The following is a 25800-nucleotide window of genomic DNA, read 5'->3' as shown; positions in this document are numbered from 1 at the left end:
CAAAGGCAGGAACTAATAACGATGAATAACACAGACAGAATAAAATCTGCATTATGTGCAGAATGAAATGAACGATATGTACCGAGATAAAAATATACGTGCAAAAAATCAAAGGAGCTAGTCGGATGATATCAGTCGATAAACTTTAGATGTTACAGGAAGGCTCACGAGCTCAGTCTTTACAAACACAAAGACCAGAAACCACTTTACTCTGTACACTTTCATAAACTGCTAAATTCAAAATTCCAGAATCAAATTCCTGCAGCTCAAAGTGAAATTTAGACTTTTAACATAATGTGCACGAGACAAATCTATAAGTAAAAACTCTTATTGTGGAGAAAGTTTGGTTTCAAATCATGCATGTCTCTGATAAAGTCAAGTAAATATGATGTTAAAGATTCATAGTGGGTCTGTCATAAATTTTATTAAATCATCTTCGTCCCTGTCCTCTCGTTACCCTCTTGTTTTTCCTCCTCCTTCCTCCTCCCCCCCCTCCCTCTGGGCCCATGACAGGAAGCCAATCGATGCGTCTCTTGTTTGCTCGTCTTCCTCTAATTAATTTTCTGGCTCATTCAGAACTTGTTTGTTCCTCTGCAGTCTCACGAGGGGTGTGTGTGTGTGTGTGTGTGTGTGTGTGTGTGTGTGTGTGTGTGTGTGTGTGTGTGTGTGTGTCAGAAATGGGCACGAGTTCAGGTTTTGTTTTTAGCTGGTGAGTTATGTGCGTTAGCTCTCTGACCGCTGCGTTTGTACCAAACACAAACTCTGAAACGTCCACATTTACTGCTCTTGCCAGCATCGTAATTTATTCAACAACGTCACACAAATCGCGCCCGCTCCAGTTCACAGGAAGCGTTTTCATTCACCAGTCGCTGTGCTGCGTTCTCATTTTGTTCACTTGGTTATTTGAGAATATTTTTCCACCTGCAGTTGATGAAGACGCTGTAGTTGAGTACGAGAATAGAACTCTGAAGATGAAGAAGAATTAGTCAGTCAGTGTGCTGACATCATTGCCCTGCTGAGTGAACCCAGTGAATGAACCGCTTTGAGTGACTGGATTAAGCAGTTCATGCCTGTTTGTGTCCCACACTTGAACTTGTGGCTCCAGCGTCCCACGATTCCCTTCCAGAGGACTCCTCTGGTGGCCCTCACTTCCTGGTGACAGGAGGCACTCCAAGCTGTGGCACTAACGAGGGGGCGCTCAACGTCGCCCCCACCTGACTCAGCTTTCTCTCACATCCTGCAGGGGGCAATCAAAGTGTAGCTTTGGGTAGCTTTGGCTTCACTCTGTCTCTCTCTCTCCCTCTGTTCTGCTGGGTGATGCGTAGACATCGTGGGTACGCTGAGGCCGGATGAGAAGGCCATAATGACCTATGTTTCCTGCTTCTATCACGCCTTCTCTGGCGCACAGAAGGTGAGCTCCTCACCCGTCAGACTCACATTAACACTCAGCGCTGCGAAGAAAAACCCTGAAATGCACCAAAGTTTCCATCGTTGGTAAAACACATTTGTTATTTAAAGTTTTTAGAGTGTGAAAAGATCAGAGGTGAAATCACAGCAACATGCTGGAATTCCAGCCCAGCGTTTATTAGATGGAAGTTTGAGCTGCTTTGCGTTTCTCCTCGCTCGTTCCAACAGTTCAGCTGCACTTATGGTTTTATACAAATTCAGTCAAATATTATCTGCAGAACAGGAAACGGAGCAGGAGCATGATGGGAACTTTTGGTGCTTCTGTCTCGGCTCTTTGGACATCAGCTGTTTCCCTCAAAATGCTCCAGACTTTATGGGCTGGACTTAAACTCGGCGGTCACCTGCACTGATTGCTTTCCATGCATGCTTCTGTGGGTGATTTTGACGTTTAAATTTCTTCTTTTCCACTGAGATCATGCACAGATTTCGATTTATGGATATCTCAGCTGGAACATGAAACACTTTATATTGACGAGGATTCTTCCTCCGGGAAAGCGGCAAACCGCCGGTGGTCATGCTGCTGATGTGGTTTAGAGAAACCAGACCGGTCTGGATTCATTACTGTGGGAAACATTAGCTGATGTCTCAAGTTTCTTTTCAGCTATTAACACTTTTCAAACTATTCTAAATGTTTTACATGATATGACTTGTGTCTTATATTCTGGTGAAAGCATAGCCTGTAAGCTTATTGGACGAGCAGCATAAATGCAGATGTTTTGTTGTACAGTAGGTATTACCTTGAATCAGCTTATCAAATTCTGTGTTTTATATTTCAGTGGTACAGTAGTGTAATATCCTAGGCAGACGCACTGACGTGGACTGCAGCGCTACATGAACTGTAACTAGAAGCACTGATTCCCAGGTTTTGAAGGGAGATGCATGAAGTTTTAAATACACACAGAATGACTTTGGCACATTGAACTAACCATCGAGAGCTGGAGCATGTTTGTAGCAGTCATATTAAGCCCTGGTTTGACCTACATTGGCGTTTTTGCCTTATTTTAAATAACACGTGCCTAAACTTGGCTCGACATTCCTCCCTCACTGCCTGCGTGTGGAGTGTGCGCACAGATTTGAAAAGCAAAAATGCGTTTGTCACAGCTGCAATGAAAGGCCAGGCTGAGGTACTAATAAGCAGCGGTAGACACTTATTTTGAAGCTCAGTTTAGTGACTTTATTATGAAGCTTTGAGCTCAGAGAGTAGACTCTGATGGAGTTTTATCCAGTCATGTCCAGCTCCACTCATCACTCTCCCTCCTAATAGGCTGAGACAGCCGCAAATCGAATCTGCAAAGTGCTGGCTGTCAACCAGGAGAACGAGCAAATGATGGAGGACTACGAGAAACTGGCCAGTGATGTGAGTATCGAAACATGCCATCTTTTACTTGCACGGCAGACTTTGGAGAAAGGAGGACGACCCGTTCGTCTGTCCTGTTTTCACCACTGTCCTCTCTGCCTCCAGCTCCTGGAGTGGATCCGTCGGACCATCCCCTGGCTGGAGAACCGAACCCAAGAGAAGACTGTAAATGACATGCAGGTGAAACAGGAGGACTTCAGAGACTACCGCTGTGTGCACAAACCACCCAAGGTATAGAAAACCTCGCGTGAACTGTTCTCAGCATTTCTAAACAAAGAAAAAAGGCTCACAAACTCCTGGATCGCCTGCCAGACCCAAATCTTTGTAGTGGAAAGTTTAATCTCATTAATCTTACTCAGTGTTCAATATTTGTTTTCTTCCAAAATAATATTATTCTTCTTGACATTTAAAATCTGGGGTTTTTAAACTCATTCATGGTGTAGCGTCTGCAGAGTGGTTGCTTGTGTCCCTGAGGTCCACTGAGGTTCATCAGTGTTTGTTCATTTTTGTTATAATTGTGTCCCTCTGGAGAGGAAACAAGGAGAAATGGCTCAGAGTCTGCTGGAAAATGTTTCTGCAAATATTTTCTCACATGTTACTCTGACCTCTCTCTGCACAGAGCTTCTTCAGCCTTTTATTATAAGCATTTAAATTGAGGCAGAGTTGTATACTGTGTATTCACATGAACCAGTTATTATAGTGTGTTAATCCCACACTGCGTGGCAGCACGAGCCCTTTTCCCAAGACCTTATTCTATGCATTTAGCTTATAATGCTCTGATTTTATGTCTGAAAATGCACAGGTTCTCTAAACCTGCATTCTTTCCAGTGACCAGCAGGGGTTGTCTTGTCCATTTAACCCGTACAGATGAACAGCTCTTCGGCTTCTTTGCTCTGACTTCAGATAACATTTTGAAGAGTTTATGCTCTTAATCGCTGGAACCTTTGTATCTGTCCTGGTGGCATCGCCATATAAGAGCGCTGTGCCCTCTCACATATGAATGTTGGTTTTCCTCTGCTGAATGTGTCCAGTGACACTGAGATGTTCCTGTCTGCAGGTCCAAGAGAAATGCCAGCTGGAGATCAGCTTCAACACTCTGCAGACTAAACTGAGACTCAGCAACAGACCTGCCTTCATGCCGTCAGAAGGACGCATGGTGTCGGTATGAAACTCGCACACAGTCGATGGGAAAAGTTACACCACACTTGAAGCTGCGCGACACAACTTCATTATCATCAGTCGCAAAGCAGCCTGTCGCACGCTAACAGAGGATTTCTAAAGATTGGTGTAAAAACTGATTCAGTTATAGCTTAGTGAGTTTAACACAGTCAGTGTTAAGTTACTTTTCTGTGTTTTTTTTAACAAACAATCCAGCTTTAAGTTCCCTTGTAAATATTACAGCAGTTTCACACCACCTCTTTCACACTTTTCTGCACGTATGAGATGTTTTACTGTGTTTGGAGTTTCTGCTCTACAGTAACTCTTGCTGTTTGCTCTCAGGACATCAACAAAGCGTGGCACAATCTGGAAGGAGCAGAGAAAGGCTACGAGGAGTGGATCCTCAGCGAGATCAGGCGTCTGGAGAGACTGGAGCATCTGGCCGTCAAGTTCCACCAGAAGTGTGCCATCCATGAATCCTGGACCGACGGTATGTAAATTCCATCGCGGTGAAGCAAACGTCTTCACGACGCCAGAATGCTCGTCTCTGAATAAGTGAGGCTTTTATGCATGCAGGTAAGGAGGCCATGCTTACCCAGAAAGACTATGAGACGTGCACCCTGTCAGAAGTCAAGGCGCTGCTCCGGAAACACGAGGCCTTTGAGAGCGACCTGGCCGCCCACCAGGACAGAGTGGAGCAGATCGCCGCCATCGCGCAGGAGCTCAAGTAAGAGTGGAGCCGCTAACATCTCTGACTTCATTAGCATCGGTTCCTGAATGTTCCTCGTGGCTTCTTTCATGCATAAACGCACAAAGCAGGTCGGGCAGCTCTATTCTTCACAGTTTGTGATAATTCTTTCCTTTCACGTGGGTTTGTGGTCAGCATAGTACCTGCGCCTCGCTGTGAGGTGAAACACGCAGCATCATTTGCTGCTAGCTCCCGATGGCTCTCGTCTCCACGTCAGGGTTCATTTATTCTGAGTAATGAAGCTGCTAAATATGCACAAGTTTAAATTTTGAAACTTACTGATGGTTTGTGCTGCTGCCCGAAGCTGCTGGTGTGTAATAAGCTGTTCCAGCAGATCATTTTTCACAGTTGGAGTATTATTCGTTTTGTTCTCATTTGAATTCTTAGATGTACCGCCCGTGGGGCAAACAACTTTAACTTCAGTTCTTTCTTCTTTTTCTTCCAACACTCACATTATTTTCACAACTTCCTTTAACATCGTCTCGAGTTGCATTAAATTCACATTTCAGTCAGAAATGGACAAAACTACAGAGCAAAGTGGTGAAGAAGCAGCTCCGGTGTTCTTTGGAGACGCCTGTGCATTTTTTCAGAATAAAGAAGCAGCTTTGAGGCTTCTGTCAGGTCACTTTGGTTTGATCGACACAGACTCAGAGCAGTCGCCTGATGCCTTTCCCCTCTCTAAAATTTTAAACCAGGCTTGACGTCCAAAATCTGACCTCACAGTCAGATGGTGTCGATTAACAGAAAGAAGTGCGTCTGAAAGTGAATCTGATCATGAGAAGTGCTCGACAAAGGAAAACCCCTTTTTCTTTTCTTCCTTTTCCAGTGAACTGGACTACTACGATGCCGCCAGTGTCAACGCTCGCTGTCAGAAGATCTGCGATCAGTGGGACGTCCTGGGAGCCCTCACCCACAAACGCAAAGAGTCACTGGAGGTACGATTCGGCCTGTTTGTGCAGTACCTTTTGAGCTTTAAAAGGATTTTGACAGGATCATCATTTGACACAATGAAATATCAAATGTATTTTAAAATGTATTGAAATGTATTTTAATAAGGCCGTCTTCTGTTTTCCTGCCGACAGAGGACAGAGAAGCAGCTGGAGTCGATAGATGAGCTGTACCTGGAGTACGCCAAGAGAGCGGCACCTTTCAACAACTGGATGGAGGGAGCTATGGAGGACCTGCAGGACATGTTCATCGTCCACAACATTGAGGAGATCCAGGTATCTGGGAACTGGGAAGTCAAGTGGTGAATAAACAAGTGCAGCATATGAAACATACAGCGGAGGTCCAGCACTGAGCCAAAGAAACGTTCCAGTGTTTACTATTTAAAGCCACAGAGCTGCGTTTATCCCACAAAAACGGAAAACCCAGCAAACGTGTTTCTTTCCTCCTTCTCTCAGGGTCTGATCACAGCCCACGAGCAGTTCAAGTCCACCCTGCCCGAGGCCAACAAGGAGCGCGAGGCTATCCAGTCCATCCAGTCCGAGGTGCAGAAGATCGCCCAGAGCAACGGCATCAAGCTGAGCAGCGGAAACCCGTACACCTCCATCACACCTGAGAGCATCAACAGCAAGTGGGAACAGGTGAGCTGCTGTTTAACGAAGGCTGACGTTAATCGTTTTAAGGCAATAAACGTGTAGCTCATTCATGCCAGAGCAGTAAACTATTAATGCTGTCTGCTGCTTTAATGACGCAGCGCAGATTTTTCCTCTTAAAAGCTTTTTCCCCGGTGAACCCTACATAGAAGAAGAACCTTTTGTCCAGTGTGTTAAAAACGCTGCCCTCTACAGGCTGAGTGACTGAATGTTTTTCTGCAGCTGGTGCTTCATGTTTGTGCGTTTGTGTGGGTGCAGTTGTTTCTAATTCTTCTTTGTGTGCATTTGCAGGCGATGGCTATGGTGCCACTGCGTGACAACGCCCTGCAGGAAGAGCTGAACAAGCAGAACTCCAACGACACTCTGAGAGCCACGTTCGCCACTCAGGCCAACACGGTTGGCGCTTACATCCAGGCCAAAATGGAGGTAACTGATCAGCCCCCACAGTCACAACGTGCTCAGCATTATGTCGAGATTTTCACGTTTGCTCAGCTGTGTGCAGTTTGTCACTTTGCAGACACTTTGTGAAACACGGACTCACAGAGCAAATGTAAGACAGGGTGCAGGATTTACCCACAGCCTGAAGAGCTCTTCAGTTTGTAGATGTTGTATCCATGAGCTTTGTGTTTAGATTAGATCGTCACTGTGCATGCACACTGCGTTACTGAGAGCAGGAGGAATGAAATGTACTTCGTCTATTCATAGTTCAGGAACCGTAAATGATAACTCTTCAGCATCCTTACAGAAAAAAAAAATCTTACAGTCATTTGGAAAAGTTTATTTAGAAAAGTGTTTTTTGTTTTTATAAATATGTTCGAGTGTCAGCGTTTCAGGTGTTTGTGTGTTTGTGTTGGCAGGAAATTGGCAGGATATCCATTGAAATGAACGGCACCCTGGAGGACCAGCTGACCAACCTGAAGGAATACCAGAAGAGCATCATATCATACACACCCGAAATTAACAAGCTGGAGGGATACCACCAACACATCCAGGAGGCGCTCATCTTCGACAACCAGTACACTTCCTACACGATGGAGGTAACGCAAACGCGCACAAAACCTTCAGCAATGAATGAATGAAGTCTTTTTCACTTCCCAAATGAAAATGTTTGAAAGTAGGACAGCTGTGTTGACATAATGTGTGCATGAGCTCTGTAACAAAACGAGCTCATGCTTTGTGTTAACCTTTGAGGACACTGTCAAACCCGAGTCCTCTCTCGCATCTCAGTTCTTAACCTCTCCTGTCAACCCCGCCCCATCACTGCAGCACCTCCGGGTGGGCTGGGAGCAGCTGCTCACCACCATCGCCAGAACCATCAACGAGGTCGAGAACCAGATCCTGACGCGTGACGCCAAGGGCATCAGCCAGGAGCAGCTGTACGAGTACCGCGCCTCCTTCAACCACTTTGACAAGGTCAGGGCCCGAGCTCTGCGCTCACGGGTTATTTATTACACCTGTTCTGTTACCCTGTTATCAAACCTCACAGTATTACAGAGTATTGGGCGTTTAGGTTGGCAGTGAAACCTGAGGAGAAACCCTGTTTTTGTTTCATGTGTTGATCTAAAAATTATAAATATGAAGCGTTTAATGATTTTTACCATTACATATACAATACATGATGGTGTAGACCAGCTATGATGCACCAAGCATCTTATGTATTTGTCTGTGTAGAGTATAGTCGTTAGCAGTGGGTTAGTTGTGGTTAATTGGACTTCCTGAACAGTTTTCAGTGTGAGGATTTGGCCTCTGTTTTTCCTGTTTATTTATAATGTGACTGACTGGATGTTTAGACCTTAAATGGGGGTGAGAGAGGAGCCAGACATGTAAGTACTCATCCTGATGTTTCACTCGCGAGCACAGGCGGTGTTGGTGAAATTTAAAAAAAGGCACGGATGGTGACTGGCTTTTACCAGGAGGGTGAAGAGTGAGGAAACATCCAGTTAGCAAAAGGCTACTTGTTTTAAATCGGCTAAGAAATGCTACATTTGGTTTGAAATGTGTTATTTTTGGGTTGCACTTGGTCTTTTTCCCCTCACTGGACATGCAAACCTGCAGATGTCTGTCATCCCTTTGGAACGCTGTTTTCTGCATTTAAAAAAACTAAACTAAACCTACCAGATGTCATTTTTTGTGTTTTGCGGTGGTTAAACGTGATGATTGAAAGCTCTCAGCTGTCAGAGAGGAGGACGACACCGCCATCGTTCACCATCTCATGCCGCTCTGTGTGTGTCACTCATTCATGCCACTATCTGACACGGTGGTCACTCACCCGTCAGTCTTTTTGTTCGTCACATCAGTGTGTTTATTTCTTGACGACACAACACTGGAACTATTCTTCGCACTCAGTACAAAGAAAGCACTTGTAGCAACCCGCTGACCCCATTTCAGTCTTTGCATGGATACTTTTCTCTAAATTTGGGAACATTGTGTCAGTTTTCAATAAAAACTGAATGCAGTGATTTGCTAATTATTTAAATTCTGAACTATATACATTTAAAAATGCTGCAGAGACGAAACCACAGTTTTTGAAACTGAGGTTTGTTCTCCCTTAAATATAGATTAATTTTTAAATTTTTGAGGCCTTAACATGTATCATAATTTAATGCATAAAAAATAAGCATAAAAAGGTAACAACTGCATTAAAACAGTGGATCTCTGAGTGAAAGTCTTTTGTGAAACCACAACAGTTCATTGCTGTGTCCATGAATGCAAGCTGCTCTGGACTGAAGAGGACCGGGATCATCTGTCTTTGTTATTCACTCACGCTCGTGATTGGTGGAGATTAAAAAGTGACAGTTTGTGAACATCACAGCTCTTGAGTGGGTGTGGGGGTTTGTGTGTGTGTGGCGACATTGTCTAAACATCCATAAATGTGTGTCCCTTCGTCCTCCATGTCTTCATCGTCTCCCTGCATGCTGTGGATCTCATGGTCACTGTCCTCCACCGCCACCATCCCTGTGTTACGATTGGTTCATCCTCACGATGCGGTGCTCTGTCATTGGGTGTTTGGCTGATCTCAGGACCACAGCGGGGCCCTGATGGCCGAGGAGTTCAAGGCCTGTTTGATCAGTCTGGGCTACGATGTGGAGAAGGACAAGCAGGTAGGAGCTCAAGGATTGGACGGAGGGAGAGCCGGCGTCATCGGCCTCTGAGCAGGAGCGCAGAGATCACAGCCACATTCAGCCAATCACAATCGATGTTTCTTTTACTGATTTTATACACTGACATATAGAAGTCAGACAATTCAGCATCTAGCAACATTTGTAGCTTAATTGATTTTATTTTTTCCACACCGGCTACAAATGGTTGATGTTTTGAAGCCATAAAAATTTGCATTGCAAATAAAAAAAAGTAACCAGAAACAGCCTGAAATAGACAAAAATGAAAAGAAACTATTTCGACATAAAATAAAATTGGATAAGCAGGTTGAACAATTACAGTATTAATAATTAGGTCAACTAAATGAGGTTTCTATTTTTGATACTCTGTGGCGTGATGAAGTGAAACTGGTCAGTGATCAGTCGGTGCTCCTGCTCAGAGCCTGCTGCCGTGCTCTGTGTTCAGGCAGGGTTCAGTCCATCGGCATGGAGGTTCATGGAGGTGTTGCGTCCCTGTTTGTCCACCGGGGGTCTCTGTTGCTTTGTGCTGCTTCAGCTCACTCTCTGAACGGACCCCACCCCTCAGCTGTCTGTCTGCCCGTCAGGTTTTTACTTTGCTGCGAGACTTTCTGTTAACTGTTTGTGCTTTTTATGGCTTTTTTCTCACTCACTCACTGTTTGATCTCAATATTTCTGTCCATCCTTCACTCTGCTGCTTTCTCTCTGTCCCTCGTATCTCTCTGACTCCGTCTTTGTCTACTCACCACCTCCTCCCTCCGACCTATCCTGTGCTGTGGCGGCCTGCAGAAGCGATCAGGACAGATGATGTCAGATGATTTCCGGGCTCTACTCATTTCTACAGGAAACAGCCTGGTACTGCTGCTGGCATGAAGCTCTTTCAGGGTGTCTGCAGGTCCAGAAATATCCTAATGCAGTTTAATTAGTCACAAGCTTTGAAGCACCCAAAAGAAGCAATTAAGGATGCTCTGTGTTTTTGCTTTTACCTGAATCAGAGGGACAGGATATGGATATGGAAGCTAGAACTTTTTGATTTATTCCATTATATTCTCGTCCAAGTCGGGCTTTGTCCCCTGCGGGAGGTTTAGCCTCTGACAAAATCAGTCCTGTTCATATTTTTATAACATTTAAACCAGGAAGTGAAACTCTTAATTCAAACAAATGGACCCAGGCAGGCAAATTATTGCTCAGTATTTCTAACTATTACTAATATTTTCTGTTTGGATATTTTGTGGATTTGCATGTGACCTGATACCTGCAGACACCCTGTGCTCTCCCTCTGATGCTCTCACTTCCTGTCCTTTTTTGTCACATGTGTCACTTTAACATCCTTGATGATCAGTACTAACTGAAGGAAGCTGATGTTTTTCATGTAGACATCCAAATTACTCTTCACTGTTTTCTCTTCATGTCATCATTTGTCTGTTTTTTTTCCCTCCATCCCAACCACATATTGGGACTCCCATTAGGACTTAATGGTAGTCCCTATATTTTACATGCTTACAAACTGCAGGGGTTTTAGTACTCTTTCTGATTCCCAGACAATTCCAAACGGTGAGGCTGTCCCCTCATTTTACAGAAATCTATTCACTTTTCTGTCCCTTTTTGGCCATTTGAATAAAAACTGACTTAAATATGAAATAAAATGACCACAGACTAACCTCTGGCTGTGGCTAATGCCTCTTCAGTTTGCTCCTGTAACTGTGCGTCTGTTCCCTGAGTTCAAAGCGCAGTCTCTTCTGGGTTAACCTGTAATTTGTTGATGCCAGGGCGAAGCCGAATTTAATCGCATCATGGGTATAGTGGACCCCAACGGCAGCGGCGCCGTCACCTTCCAGGCCTTTATCGACTTCATGTCCACGGAAACGACCGACAGGGACACCGCGGACCAGGTCATCGCCTCCTTCAAGATCCTGGCTGCTGATAAGGTGAGTGCAGAACGACATCAGTGCTCATTTTTGATTGGACAAGAAAAATACTGGAGAAAGAAATGTGCAGCAGGACGCTGACCACCAGCAGAGGGAGTATTTGTGTTCACAACTACAAGTCAACACAAGCTTGAGGTTGAATCTGTGCAGAATATTCCTTTTTGTTAGAGACGCCTCACAGGTTGATATTAGGATTTATAATAATAATAACAAGCATGAGCACTTTGGCTTTAAGCTGCATCAGCAGCCCAGATTGTCTGTGTTATGGTTCATTTAAGCACTGGCCCCTAAAACACTGAGTGATTAAAGCTTTGGAAAATCTTAGTGACTTCTATGACATCAGCTCCTCAGGCGCACACAGCCTGACATTTGGAGAAGTTTTATAGGACTTCAGTTGTATCTTGGACCTGCACGGTGCTTTAGAGCAGTGGTCCTCAAAGTGGGCTCTTAACAGTCTGCTGTGAGAGTGTGTGTCCTCAGGAAAAATGGACGAGTAACTGGGACGCACAGGTCCAAACTAACTCGGTTTAAAGATCCCAAGATATTCAATCTCCAGACTTGAACTTGTGATCTGAAATGATCCATCAAACATGAGTTTGGAACAAAATAATGATATTCAGCCAATAATACGATCCTCTGTTGTCTTAGAAGATCAATAACATAAGTTTTTCATCTCTATTAAGCCGTCTGTCATTTAGTGCTTTAGCAGTGAACTCTTTGCCTCCTGTTTCCACCAGAACTACATCACAGCTGATGAGCTGAGGCGGGAGCTCCCTCCAGACCAGGCGGAGTACTGCATCGCCCGCATGGCACCCTACACGGGGCCCGACGCTGTCCCCGGAGCCCTCGACTACATGTCCTTCTCCACCGCCCTGTATGGAGAGAGTGACCTGTAGAGGAGGCGAGACGAGGAGGAGGGCTGGACAGATGAGGGGAGGGAGAGGGAGGTAGAGGAGACGCCGTGAGTCGAGCGCTGGGAAGAATTTTGAGTGGTGGTCACGATGTGCCCCTGCGAGTGCCGGTTTAGAAATCGTTAAGAGCTTGCTGATTGAGCTGTAGTTCTCGTGGTTTGGCCTCCAGCCCCACTGTCACAAAAGGATGTTCAGCATCAGTTTGTCATAAAGGTTTATTTGAACGGGCACATCTGGGGGCGTCTGTGGGACGGGGGGCAGAGTTGCTCTGTAGTGCGGGTCCTTAGCTTCACCCTCTCTGCCTTCATGTGGTTTAAACGGGGAGGGACGGGGGTTAGGATTATGGGGGGGCACAAGCTAATCTGATACTTATGCTAATTTTTGTTTATTTTATTATAATTTTTCTTCTTCTTGCCGGGCGGGGGTCCAGGCCGTGTGTGTTTGGGGGGGGGGGGGGGGTTTGATGTGGCGACTGGCAAGTTTATGTATTAGATCCTGGAGAGATTTATGCTGCGGGGTCAAGGGTCAGAAGGGTGGGATGGAGGGGCGGGGGAGTTGACCAACCACAGATAAAATGACCTATTCACCCATAATTCCCACGTTGCTGGATAAGGTGACCTGTCTAACCTCAGCTCTTTTCCTCTTCCTGTCTGCGTTTCTTTTTTTCCCCTCTTTTTTTTTTTTTTTTCCTTTCTCATTCGTTTTCTGGACCAGGTGGGTGGTGGGAGGTGGGGGTGGGCGGGGCTTAGCGCTGTACATACTTATTTTTTCAGTCTGAAGAATGACACACACAGAGTCCCAGCCGTTGAGAGTAATCAACCGCAGGCCTTTCAGTAGGGCAAAGTAGACATTTATTATTAAAAAGATAATAAAGAAAATGAAACAAGAAAACAGAGAAATTTAAAAGCAGTTTCACCAGTGGATAGGTTTGAGCTTCCAGAAGTCTTTTCTTCAGGTTTTACTTTTTAATTTTGGCCAAACTAACCATGGAAAAGTTGACCTAAAGGCCTTCTCCTGTATAAAATCCATGATGAGCAACAGCATAATAATTACAAATATCTGCTTCTGTGAAATTATTCCTCTGTTAGGCATCGGGTGCTTGTTTAAGTACGAAAACCTCACATTTATATAAAAGTTTATACTGTATTACTCAAAGTTAGTCGAGTTTCATCTACCTGGCATACATACGCGGGATGTCACTGATCCGTTTGATTGGCCGAATGAAGGTTCGTGAGGGGGAAGGTGAAAGTATTTAATAGATAAGCGTGCCTGTTGGTGGCTACAGCCCTGTTCCCTCCTCTATCTCTCTCCCCCTCACTTTCTCCCCCCTCCTTCCCCTCACTTGTTTCTGAAGAGAAGTACAAAAAATCACTGCTAAGGAAGGAGGGAGGGGAACGTTTGGGGAGTCTCTGTGTAAACATTCCACTGTACGCAAAACGAAGAAAAACTTTTTAAAAAAAGGAAAATTGTTATGTAAAAGAACTATGCAATCATATTGTGCGCTCAATATCTGGGGAAAGCTGTGGTCATCAAACCAGGTCCCGCCTGAGTTTCCTGTCAAAATTAAACGGAGGACAAGTGATTTCTCCCGTCTTCGTGGGAGAGGAGGGGGAGATGACGGGAAGGAAGCGGGAAGAGAAGACTCGGACCAAAAGCTTGTTTCTCTTTTTCATTCTTTTTTTCCCTGCGAGGTTGTAAAGAAATGAACTCTGGAATTGTGATTTTGTTTCTTTTTTTTTTTTTTTTTTCCTTTTTTGTACTCTTTAATATCAAACCTTATCTGCTGTACTGGAAACTGCAACGCCTTCTGTCTCTAATGATAAGTGAGTTTCACAAAGCACACATAAAAAGTTTCCTTACAAAAATACCTGCGACTGTCTTCATGCCTCGTTCTTGTGCGTGTCTGTGTTTTTAAACTTGAGCTACAAAAGAGCAGATTTTCTCTTTAACTGTAAAAAGGAAACAAATCTCCAGCTTTGTACTTTGTGATAATCTTTGGTTTGTTGTAGCGTTACCAAAGTCATTTAGGCAAATGTAAACAAACTAAAATGGGTCTTCAGTAACATCTTTTACACTCAGAGTGATTAAGGCATGCTGTGGTTACTGCAGCAGTTTTTGTTTGCTGACCAATCTGAAGGAAACATCATCATCCAGCACAATTGGGCTTATCCAGGTGACTTTCTTTAAGTCCACAGGAAATGTCCACTTAACCCTCAAAATGACCGTGATAAGTTAGCCAGTGGGATTGTTTGAGCGTTCATGAATTACTGAGAACCTGGAGTCAATGCAAAAGACTGCAGAGGTGGAACATTTAAATCACATTAAAGCTTGTAATTACAAAATAAACCCCGAATTTCACATGTACATTAACTTCCCATTATCCTCACCAAGAGGCCAATAAAAATACAAAGCTCTGAAAGTTGAAGACTAAAACATTCATGATAGTATACACGTCATAAAGCTCTCATAAATGCATTACTCTGCATGTGCTGACTCTGCAGAGAGAATATTTAACGAGAGATATGAAAGTAACAGAACGCCAGAGAGCCACACTGCTAGGTGGTGAGAATTACAATGAAATACAAATTATAGTCATGCGTGCAGTTTAGGACAGGTGAAGTGCTATTACATGATTCCCAGCCAAGTTCAGCCAAGCAGCCAGTGAGGCTTTCTAATATAAATACGGAGTTGATACCATTTGAGTCATGCTCGGCCTGCACAGAGATTTTTGTGGGCTAAAGGAAATATTGGTACACTTCATCCTCTGTGCCAGTAGCACTCACTGAAGGGAGACAAATGAAAAGAAAAAGAAACCCACAGCACACAGGCATGGAGCTGCATTCTTCCAAAACACCAGTAACTTGGTGTTTTGGGTGCTGAGAGCACAATTTAACATGTCTGTGCGCAATCTATCGTAGGTGTTCAGACAGGTAAGAGAACAGATCATGGGATAAAGGAGATCACGCAGAAACTGATTTTATATAGTTGTTTCATGAAACAATCTTTGTTCTTCTTAAAGTTCAATGATCCATGATTGTGTTACTATTTTTAACATTTTCACTTAGGAAGTTTTTTTTTTTCCCCTGCTTGTGATGTTTTTCCATTTAGTGAATTCCTCCAATTTCAAATTCATAACTATCTTTATACTTTATGTTAGAAGTGCAAATTTTTTTACTGCCTCCAAAAGATGAAAATCTGATCAAGTAAAAAAAGTAATAAAATCACTTAATTTAAAGTAGTACCGATCACAAGCTACTTGTTTATTTTAAATAAACGCATTCACGCAGCATCTCCATATTTGTCCCAATCAGTGCACTGAAACACGGGCGTGTGCGGAGGGGAAACGGGGCGACACCTTTCAACACTTTAAGCATATATATTGATGCTAAATCTTTTGTACCAGGAGGATATACAGGATTGTAAGTTAACTTGGGAAGAAATCTTTCTTTCACCGCTTTGTAGACCACTCTACCATTTCAATAATACATCTGTATGAGGGCACAGGGCTACACGGGAGCTTGAGAATCATACATATCACAAAAGTTTCTAATAAAATCTTTTAATCTAATTTAATTTTAATTTATTCATTTTAAATGCTGAAAATACCCCAGACCCCTTAACTTTAGAGGGGGCTTTGGGTTTTTCCTTTACTTCGTCTCTCCTTCGTGCACACAGATGTTCATGCAGTTGTAAAAATAAACACATTTTTCTTTTGTTTATTTGAGTCTAAATTGCTTTCTTGAGCTTTCAGAAGTGGCTCCAGGTGTTGTGAGAGAGACTGGACTGGATTTACAAGCGTGTAAGTTTGAGAGCTTTGTGCTTCACCCTTTGGATTGCGTTAGCGTTTTTGGCACGAGGAGAGCGGAAATGGGCAGTACACTTTGGGAAGCAGAGGGTCTCATGTGCGCGTGCTGAGCCACACTCCTCGGAGGAGCTCGCGACCACTTCGCAGCAGCATGAGGACGTGAGCAGGTCGGAAGGAGCGGCTCCTGAGTCCCGACGTGCCTCTTCTCTTCCTCCTCGATCACGCCAGCGCGCTCAAACTGTGGCCGGCCTCAGCTCTGAAACCTCTGCACACCAGAGAGCCAGCGGCGCGCGGCCGCTCCGCGTGTGCTCCTCCGTGGCAGCAATGATGCTCGCGCTCACCTTCACCTGCCGCGCGCTGCTCCTCTTCTTGCTCTCGGAGTCGGTTCAGACCGACAAGACGGCGGTAAGACCCGAACTCTCATTTCTCTGGCAGTTCTGTAACAGCAGCGGTGCAGGCGCAAACATGTCTGGAAAAATAAGGTTTCGCTTTATCGAAGCGCGTTCACGGGTCACTCTAACGTTCCTGATTGGACACAGCGGTTAATGCGTTACTGGACTAATGGACCTGACCACAGTTATAATAATGTGTTGTTCTGTTCTGCTTAGACTTTCCTGTACATTCGTGTCTGTCTTGTCTTCGATCCTCAAACTAGTAACTGTAACCTAGTTTAGAATAAGTGGGTTAGTTTACTTAACTTTGTTAAACTTTTACACATTTGGACAAAAACAGTTTCCCGTAAACAGAAACAAAATCTAAAGGTGTATTTTTTGAGAGTATTTTTTATTTTGAGTATTTTTGAGAAAAATTAACCAAAACTGCAGTAACGTTATGTCTGTCTAAGAGCTACCAAAGTGAGTTGTATCACATAAACAACACACGTTAAAGATGAAAAGTGAACAAAACTAGCCGCACAGCAGGATTTCATGTGATGTTATGATACAGTCAGATCCCGCAGATTTTAAATAGGATCTAAAGAGGAAAATGTATAAATTTATAATTGATGCACATTTAAGCAGATCACTTCCACCTTACAAGACTCACAAAGTAACCTTATATTAGACAGAATTATCTGCTCTTCACAGGTGAATGCAAAGGACAGAAAACAGATCAAGTGCAGTCATATAAATATCTTTCAATCATAATCAATGACATACTCAATTTTCATGAGAATTGCAAATCGGTCTGCAAAAAGGTCGCCGCGCCTTTACAGCCTCAGGAAACTCGATCATTTTCACACTGACTGAACAATTTGAATTTTCTTTTATCGTTCTTATATTCAGTCTGCTTTATCTTTTTGCTTGGTGGCATGGTTCGGTCAGACCTGAATCGGATAGTGAGATGCTCCAGTCGTCTGATAGGCGAGTCACAGCCCTGTTTAGCCTCCCTGTACTCTAAACGGGTACGACAGATGGCTTTATCAATTCTGAATAATGGTTCCCATCTTCTACGGGGTGAATTTTTCTTTTTAAATTAAAGAAAAAGTTTCTTTTATCTTTTATACTTACCAAATATGTGTCTATCAGGTTTAAATAGGTGTGTGTGTTAGTGAAGGGCTGCCAAATGCTATCATATATCAAGAAAATTTGCCTACGGGTATAAATAAAGTAACCTTGAAGGAGGGCAGGACAGCAGATCATGTCCATGATGCACACTTTATTAGCTACACCAGGCTAGTACTGGGTTTGGTCCATATTGACATGGCACAGTGAGCTTGTTGTCATGTTCAAGAAACCTGTGTTTTATGGCATGGTGTGTTATCCTTAAGTAGCTGTCAGAAGATTTTATCTGGTCGTAAATGGATGGAAATGGTCAGCAGCAACACTCAGGTAGCACTAAGGACCCTGAAGTGTGCCGTGAAAACATCCCCCACACCATTACACCTTTGCCACCAGCCTGAACTATTGATATGAAGCAGCTTTCCTTTTGTTTATTGTTGACCCTACCATCTGAATGTTGCAGTAGAAATTGAGACCCAACAGATCAGATGACATTTTCCAGTCTTCTGTTCTTCTGGAGAGTTTTCTGTTCTTAGCTGGCAGGAGTGACGTCTGCTGCTTTAAGGTCCGATGTACTGAGTCTTCAGAGCTGCTCTTCTGCACACCTTGATTGTAACGACTGGGTGACTTTGAGTTACTGTTGATCTGAGCTTCCTATCAGCTCAGATCGCTCTGATCATTCTCCTCAAACGTCTGTCTTCAAAAAAGTGCATCACTGGATGTTTTCTCTTTTTTGGATGATTCTTGTTCATGTTTGTTCCTTTTGTGAAAGGTCTGTGAAATTAATTCATCATCAGGTGGAAAAACAGTCATTATTTCAGATATGTTTGTAAGGTACCGGTAGTTACTCAGTATCTAACCTGGACTCTGGCCTAAAAACCTTTAAAGTTAAAAGTTTATCAAGGTAATAGGTACAAGCCATTTTTAAAAACGTGCATTTATGAGGCATTTAATAGGCCATTACATTTGATATGAAAGAGGATTGACTATATTCCATAAAAGTTGTTGGCGAGCTTCTTGGAAAATTGCAGGTCTTGGGTGGAACAATAGTATTAAAGACTTTAGTTTTATTGCTTTTGAACTACTAGCCTTGAGTTTTATTCACATTTGTATGTTTCATGCAGATACCAACAACTGTAAGATTTAGTTTGATTTGTTGGACTTTAACAGAAAATATCTGCATGTATACTCACAAATTAGCTGCTTTTGTGAAAGAGTATCATTCCTCTAAAGTGTAAAGGTTAGTTTTCTCAAAGAAAAGTAAACCAAAGTCGACCCCTTTACACCAAAATTCTACCCAAGCTTAAATCTTCCAGGAGGACCAAGTTAAAAAAACACAAACGGAGCTGCAGCGGCAACAGCGCTTTTAGTGTGGGTAAGAAAAAAAATCTTGCAGCTGCTAAATGTTAAAAAGTGTTTTATCTGTGTAATTGAGTATTACTGTTCAGGGACTGGCCACTAACAGCAATGCCACAGTGGGTCTAAACTGTCTGGTTTTATCATCTTCATAATCACTTTAGTCAAAGCGAGCAGTCGTGACACGGCCTCAGAGGAGCGTTTGTATTATTCTCTTTATTCTGGCCCACACGATGTTTATATTCAGCACAAAGACATTCATTAATCGGGTTGATTTAGTAGTTGTCCAGGATTTGTGAGAGCTCCCTGGAGAGCAGGAGGGTAGGACCAGCCAGCAGGACCACAACACACACACACACACACACACACACACACACACACACACACACTGCGCTGCGCTGCCAGGCAAATATTTAAGCTGCTACTCATGGGAGATAGACAGGTGTGTGTGTGAGAGAGAGAGAATGAAAGACAGCCCCAGTAATCCTGCCATATATTTTACAGTGTGCTAGACAAATATCAGCTATACACTGTGAGTGCGTGTATAAATATTATAGAACATGAAATATGGCACGCTGACTAAAGTCACTGCACGCTGCCAGAGGCACTCTGAATAGAAATACTTCAGTGCTAACATGGGGGGGGGGGGGTAAAAAACAGAGCAACAGTGTTACGTTCTTAAAAACTACTATTTGGAATAAAGAAATAATGCAAGAGGCCAGCTGGAAGTTTACCTGAAAATACCATTTCAATGTTTCTGACTACTGGTATTCCTTTTCAGCTCAGTACAATTCAGTTTTACTTATATAGACTCACACACCAGTCATTTAATACACCAGTATTGGAGAGAGAACCTCAGGAGATCTCCAGTGAGAAGCACTTTTCTATTTCAACTGGTTGAAAGTGGAGATAGAGAAGAAGTGCAGAGAGAGATTAAAAACAACAAACGGCTTCGTTTTCAGGAGTGAAATAAAAAACAGATTGGCACTGATGGCCTCTTTCCAGATGTGCAAACTGCCAATTCCATGCACGCCTTTTAAACCGAGCACTGATAACGAGCCACATGATCCCTCTTCTCTTTGGGCCAGAGGACACGGTGTCCATGTGTAGCAGATGTGAAATGGTCGACTGCGTTGTGACAACAGACACGGACTGGCTGGAAACAGGGTTTATTCCTATAAAACAGAGTGCAGCAGCAAAATCAGTGTCACACAGCGGCAGCAGGCTTCTCCTCACCCTGTTTAACACAAGTCAGTTCCACACAAACGGATGATACAACAGATAAAGCGCAGTTCCAAATATCATTTTTCTCACTCAAAGCGATTGAAAACACTTTGAGAGCTTTTAACCCTAGGAGCCAATACTTAACAAAGACAAATACACCGAATTTATATGGATAATTTAGTACAGGGAGAAGAGCTACAGAAAGCGTGCCTCACCAGTGTGGAGTCCGTACAGCTCTGGCTAGGAAACCCCACACCCGCAATGTGGCCGCAGGTGGCGTTACACTGATTAATGTCCCACTTCAACAATGACACACGGGACCTCAGTTCCACAAAAAATAAAGTTCACACAATAAAAAAGTATAACCTATGTACAATACAGTTTTGAGAATGTTCACAATTCGTACATTATATCTCAGCTACATACTCCCCCCTGAACTTCTCAAAACCCGTTAGGTAAGGGTGAGCAACTGAGCGTCACATATAACATTTCGTAACTGTCAATGATCTGGAAATTCACTACCCGGTGATACGTGCAACAAATATGTTTCCCAACTCATGGGGAGAGTAAACAGAAGAAAGTTGGCCAGACCCCCTAATGTTTACTCGCAAGAGAAAGTGCCTTATACACTATCCTGAACAAACAACACGGTAACAGCTACTATATGATGAATAGTACTCTGAGCTGAAGACAATCTCAAAATAGGTGTTAACATCTGACATGAAAATCACCCAACATATAAAACGAGTAGCCCTCACAGAAACAAGTTCTTGGCAAAGCTGCTCACTACATTGCCTGTTTGTAGGTTTCTTTGCTTCATTAACCTATTCACAGGCTTCACTATTCGACCCACTCTCGTCCTGATCTGGCCTGCTGCATTACTTGGGGGTACACCACCATGCTTCACGAGGCTCCCAACCTCGCTGACTGGCTGACTTTCAGGGTAACTGATACTTGGTAGTGTTCCCTCCTCAACTGGGGTAGTGCAAGCCCTGCTGTTGTTGTCATCATCTACTTCAGGGTAAGCAGCTACTTCACTACTGGCACTGTCACTGTCCTGATGCTCCTCATCATCCAACTCCGCACAGACACTGTCTCCAATACTGTCACACTCTTGGGGTCCTCTAGGAGCCGGGACACAGTCATCCGTCATCTGAGCCACCCAACGGGCTGTGCGTTCAGTACAATCGTCCTCAGGATCAGCGACAGGGGATTCTCCATCAGATTGACTCTGCTCCTGGCCGAGTTCTGATTCACTGGCAAAAGACATCTCTGGTTCGCCCTCGGACTCTATGGGCAGGAAATTAGCCTGCAAAAGCAAGTTCCTATGGACAACTTTCTCCTGTCCACTCTTGACGTTCCTGATGCGATACGTGTGGCATGTGGGGTTCTTGGAGATCACAGTGTAGATGGTCGACTCCCACCTATCAGCTAACTTCCTACGACCCCGTTCGCCCTTGTTTGCCAAAAGGACACGATCTCCTTCCTCAATGTCAACACCTTTCTGCTTTTTGTTGTACAGGTCTGCTTGACGCTGCTGACTAGCTCCGGTGTTAGTCTGGGCCAATGCGAGTGCTTCTCTGAGGTCATTTCTCATCCTTTTTACATAACTGTCATAGTCTGTTACATCATTGTCCCTTGCAACATTGTGAAACATGACATCCACTGGTAACCTGGGGATACGCCCGTACATTAGGAAGAACGGTGCGTAACCAGTGGACTCATGAGCGGTGCAGTTGTAGACAAAGGTCAATGTCTGCAACATCTGAGGCCACTTGTGCTTCTCCCTCGGAGGTAGGGCTCTGATCATATTTCCCAAGGTCCTGTTAAACCTTTCGGTGTGACCGTTACCCATAGGGTGGTAAGGTGTCGTTCTTGACTTCTGCACCCCGGCCACTTGCAGCAGCTCTTGGATCAACTCACTCTCAAAATTGGCGCCCTGGTCTGAATGGATCCTTTGAGGGAAGCCATAGACACAGAAATATCTGTCCCACAACTGGCGCGCAACTTGTTTTGCCGTCTGATCTGAGCACTGGAAAGCATGGGCCATCTTGGTGAAATGGTCAGTCACTACTAGAACATCCACACTCTTGCCCCTGTGATCCTCTGCGGACCAGAAGTCTATGCAGACGAGCTCAAGAGGACCGGTAGTTTTAATGCTTTCAAGAGGAGCCCTCCCCTCAGGCTCGAGTGTTTTGCTGACAACACAACGTTTACAGCACTTGACATGCTCGCGAATGTCATGCTCCATGTTGATCCAGAAAAATCTCTGCCTGGCTAGGTACAGAGTTCTGCTTTGGCCCTGATGGCCAGCATCATCATGGACACCTGACAGGACTTGACTGATTAATGTGGATGGGGTCACGTACTGATGGCGCTTTTTGCCAGTGAGCAGGTCTTTGCTCACTCTGTACAGGATACCATCCAACACTTTCAACTTTTCCCACTGTTTCATCGTCTTTTGCGCTCTGTGCGACAGGTGAGCTCTTTCTCTACGTGATGGACGCCGACCACGTACGACGAACGGAATGACTTGAGACAGTGTCACATCTGCTCTCTGCTCCTCCTGTAGCTCCTGGAGCGAGAAGGCAGACAAGGTGTTCTGGCCTAGTGAGGGAAACCGATCTAGCTCTTGAGTCAACCAGGAGATTGCTCTCTGTTTTGAGCCTTGGTCCCACTCAGCGTGGCCTGCGAAGACTGCGGAAACTTCATCATTAGTCAGGGAACAACACCCTAGGCTCTCTGCAGGGGCCAAACACTCAACACTTTGGTGGTTGGCACTGAGCCTGAATGCATCCTGAACCGAGATTTCTTTGACCTGTTGCGACTCCTCTAACAGGGTTGCATAGGGTTCAGTCATGAGTCTCTGACTAACACGGTTGTGAACGAATGGCTGCCTGCTCAGTGCATCTGCAACGACATTTTTACTGCCAGGAATGTACTTGATGCTGAAGTCGTAGGGGGACAGCTTTGACACCCACCTCTGTTCACATGCATCAAGCTTGGGCTTCGTGAGAATATATGTTAGGGGGTTATTGTCTGTCCAGACGGTAAAGCTATGCCCCTTCAACCAGTGGCTGAATTTGTCACAGACAGACCACTTTAGCGCCAGAAACTCAAGGCGATGGGCGGGATAGTTTCTCTGTGCACGGGCGAGGGCCTTGCTGGCAAATGCAACGGGACGTGCTTTACTCTCGCCCTCTTGGACTTGTGACAGCACAGCACCCAAGCCGTCCTGTGAAGCGTCTGTCGACAAGATAAATGGTTTGTTGAAATCAGGGTAAGCAAGCACAACGGAGTCAAGGAGTGCAGCCTTCAAGCGTTCAAACGAGTCAACATGCTCCTTCTTCCAATCACTTGGGCTGAGCCTCCGGAAAGAAGCAGCACCTCGGGCATTTACTTTCTTTCCTTTAGGAGCGGCAGTCAGGGTAAAAAGGGGTCTGGCAATCTTAGAACAGTCCTGTATGAAGTGTTGGTAATACATTACCATACCCAGAAACGACTTTATCTTCTTCTGGGATGGCGTAACCCCGTCCTCCATCATGAGATCAGCCTCTGAGATAGCGGTGATCGCCTTAACCTTGTCAGGATCGGTCGAAACCCCGCCTTCAGTCACAACATGGCCCAGAAATCTCACACTCCTTCGGAGCAGATGACATTTTTTGGGGGCCAGCTTCAGTCCATGGGCACGTAGTCTGCTAAACACAATCTCCAACCTCCTGAGAGCCTCTGCTTCATTGGGTGCATAAACAAGCAGGTCGTCCAGGTAGCACAGCAGGGTTAGGAAATTCTGGTCGCCAAATATGCCCATCATGAGACGCATGAAGCTCGCCGGGCTGTTGCACAGGCCTTGGGGGAGTCTGTTAAACTCGTAGAGCCCCATTGGTGTTGTGAAGGCCGTTAGCTTTTTGTCCTCCTCTGCCATCTCAATATTGTAGAAGCCAGAGGTGAGATCCATGGCACTGAAAATTGCGTTACCTCCCAGGGCTGCCAGACAGTCTGACTGGTGGGGCAAGGGATGGGCATCCTTGACTGTGCGTGCGTTCAACCAGCGGTAGTCCACGCATATTCTGAGATCTCCATTCTTCTTCCACACCAGTACCAGTGGGGACGCCCACTCACTGTTGGATTTGCGGATCAGCTCTCGCTCCTCCATCTCTGTGAGCACCTGTCGCAACTTGTGGTACTGCCCTGGAGGGACGCGCCGATAGGGAAGTCTGAACGGCCTGTCGTCAGACAGATGGATGCGATGGACAAAATCCTTTGCCAGTCCACAGTCCAGCTTACCCTTGGAAAAGACATCCTCATACCTGTGGATCAGTTGCAGTACCTGAGCCTTCCAGTGGTCTGAGACTTCACAAGAGTCGAGGTCTAGGTCCTCCAACCCCATCTTCTGCAAGCTGTCACGCAGGCTAGGGCAGGAGGGAGGGCTACTCTGTGCGTCGCTACACACTGTCTGGCTCTGGACCCTAAGGGTCTCACTTGGGTTTTGGTCAGAAGCCACTTCGAGATCTTCAACAGCTACACAAGCGGAAGCATCTGCTACCTTAGCGTTTCGTCTCAATGTGATAGGCTTATCACATGTGTTCAGGATTCGAACAGGGACCCACCTATCGCCACTCATAGAAACCAGTTCTACAGACAATGACACCTTTTTTATGAGTTTGCGATTTTGGTGGTTCAACCAGAATGGCGCTGCCCTCGGAAAGGGGTGATGACGCTGGCAGTCTGCCCCATACAAGGTGCTCTTGCTTGGGGAGTAGAGTCACTGCCTGAGCTAGTTTGACAGTGCCAATGACATCTGGCATTTTGTCACCCCTCCACCGGTTAATGCCAGACAGCATATTCAGAAACTGCACTATTTCAGGCGCTTCTGCTGATTCGGGTTTGCTCAGGACTTGCCAGAAATGGGGGGACAGCCTGAAGTGTCTGAGGAGGTGTTTGATAACATTTGTCCCTAAAATCAACTGATCTTTCTGACCGGGGACCACTAGGGCAGGCACTCTGAACGTACAATCATACACTTCCATTTTCAACTCGCATATACTCTGGGGTTTAACCTGAACTCCACCACAGCCCACTAGCACAATGTCGGTACGAGTGTCGCTTAATTCCAATGCGACCCCAGCGCTCTTTAACTCTCGCTCCGCCTCTTCGCTCAAGGTACACGCCATGGAACCTGTATCAAGAAGGGCCTGCAAAGAGACTTTGTCATTCACCAATGCATTCGTGTAAAATAGGCTGTCTGCCTCATCAAGTCTTACTATATTCTGGGAAAGTACAACAGTACCAGGTGGGGCACACTTCAGGCTTTCTTTGTATACAGTCTGTATGTCATCACTGGGATTGAGGGTTTCACACTCTTCGCTCACACTGTCCCCTCTCAAGTGCAAGCACCCTAGTTTCTCTGGGGATTATTTTGCTGGGTAATGGGCTCAGCTGCTCTGGGGCAGTCTTTCCTCTGATGCCCAACCTCCAGGCAACCTAGACATCTCCTCTCTCTCATGCAGTGAGTGCGCGTGGAATGTGAGCTATTGCCACAAACCTGGCACGAAGGGAACCTGGCTGAGGCTAGAGGCTGTGGTCTAATTACGGGGTGGACAGGCTGGTTGGAGCGCTCTAACACCCTCTCC

The 25800-nt window shown here is 44.9% G+C and overlaps 2 protein-coding genes across 10 annotated transcripts in view; both read left to right on the top strand.

Annotated features, from left to right (window-relative positions):
* LOC147315181 (alpha-actinin-4-like) overlaps positions 1–12627 on the top strand; it is a 54641-nt gene extending 42014 nt beyond the window's left edge. The window contains exons 8-23 of one of the 8 annotated variants that reach the window (XM_086262454.1): positions 1326–1411; positions 2732–2824; positions 2930–3055; positions 3882–3986; positions 4325–4472; positions 4559–4709; positions 5557–5665; positions 5813–5953; positions 6134–6316; positions 6620–6754; positions 7186–7365; positions 7595–7741; positions 9349–9429; positions 10234–10299; positions 11214–11372; positions 12110–12627. In XM_086262454.1, coding sequence (XP_086118580.1) covers positions 1326–1411; positions 2732–2824; positions 2930–3055; positions 3882–3986; positions 4325–4472; positions 4559–4709; positions 5557–5665; positions 5813–5953; positions 6134–6316; positions 6620–6754; positions 7186–7365; positions 7595–7741; positions 9349–9429; positions 10234–10299; positions 11214–11372; positions 12110–12268 — 2069 coding nt within the window. In that variant the 3' untranslated portion in view covers positions 12269–12627. Of the gene's footprint in view, positions 1–1325; positions 1412–2731; positions 2825–2929; positions 3056–3881; positions 3987–4324; positions 4473–4558; positions 4710–5556; positions 5666–5812; positions 5954–6133; positions 6317–6619; positions 6755–7185; positions 7366–7594; positions 7742–8118; positions 8152–9348; positions 9430–10233; positions 10300–11213; positions 11373–12109 lie in introns of all 8 variants that reach the window. The other 7 variants (XM_086262446.1, XM_086262452.1, XM_086262453.1 and 4 more) reach the window with 7 other exon arrangements.
* Positions 12628–16133: 3506 nt separating this feature from the next.
* Positions 16134–25800, top strand: part of LOC147315180 (SPARC-related modular calcium-binding protein 1-like) — a 31468-nt gene continuing 21801 nt past the window's right edge. Inside the window, exon 1 of one of the 2 annotated variants that reach the window (XR_015124765.1) lies at positions 16134–16493. Coding sequence is in view for 1 of the 2 variants with exons in the window: in XM_086262443.1 (XP_086118569.1) it covers positions 16413–16493 (81 nt within the window). In the remaining variant the exon portion in view is untranslated. The remainder of the gene's footprint in view (positions 16494–25800) is intronic. The other variant, XM_086262443.1, reaches the window with a different exon arrangement.

This window comes from Aulonocara sp. 'chitande type north' Nkhata Bay, linkage group LG14 (genome assembly GCF_057382095.1).
Source record: "Aulonocara sp. 'chitande type north' Nkhata Bay isolate Kocher_YH1m ecotype deep benthic linkage group LG14, A_spYH_male_GT1.1, whole genome shotgun sequence".
NCBI lineage: Eukaryota > Metazoa > Chordata > Actinopteri > Cichliformes > Cichlidae > Aulonocara > Aulonocara sp. 'chitande type north' Nkhata Bay.
The sequence above is the reverse complement of the archived record's forward strand: the minus strand, read 5'-3'. Positions and strand labels throughout refer to the sequence as shown.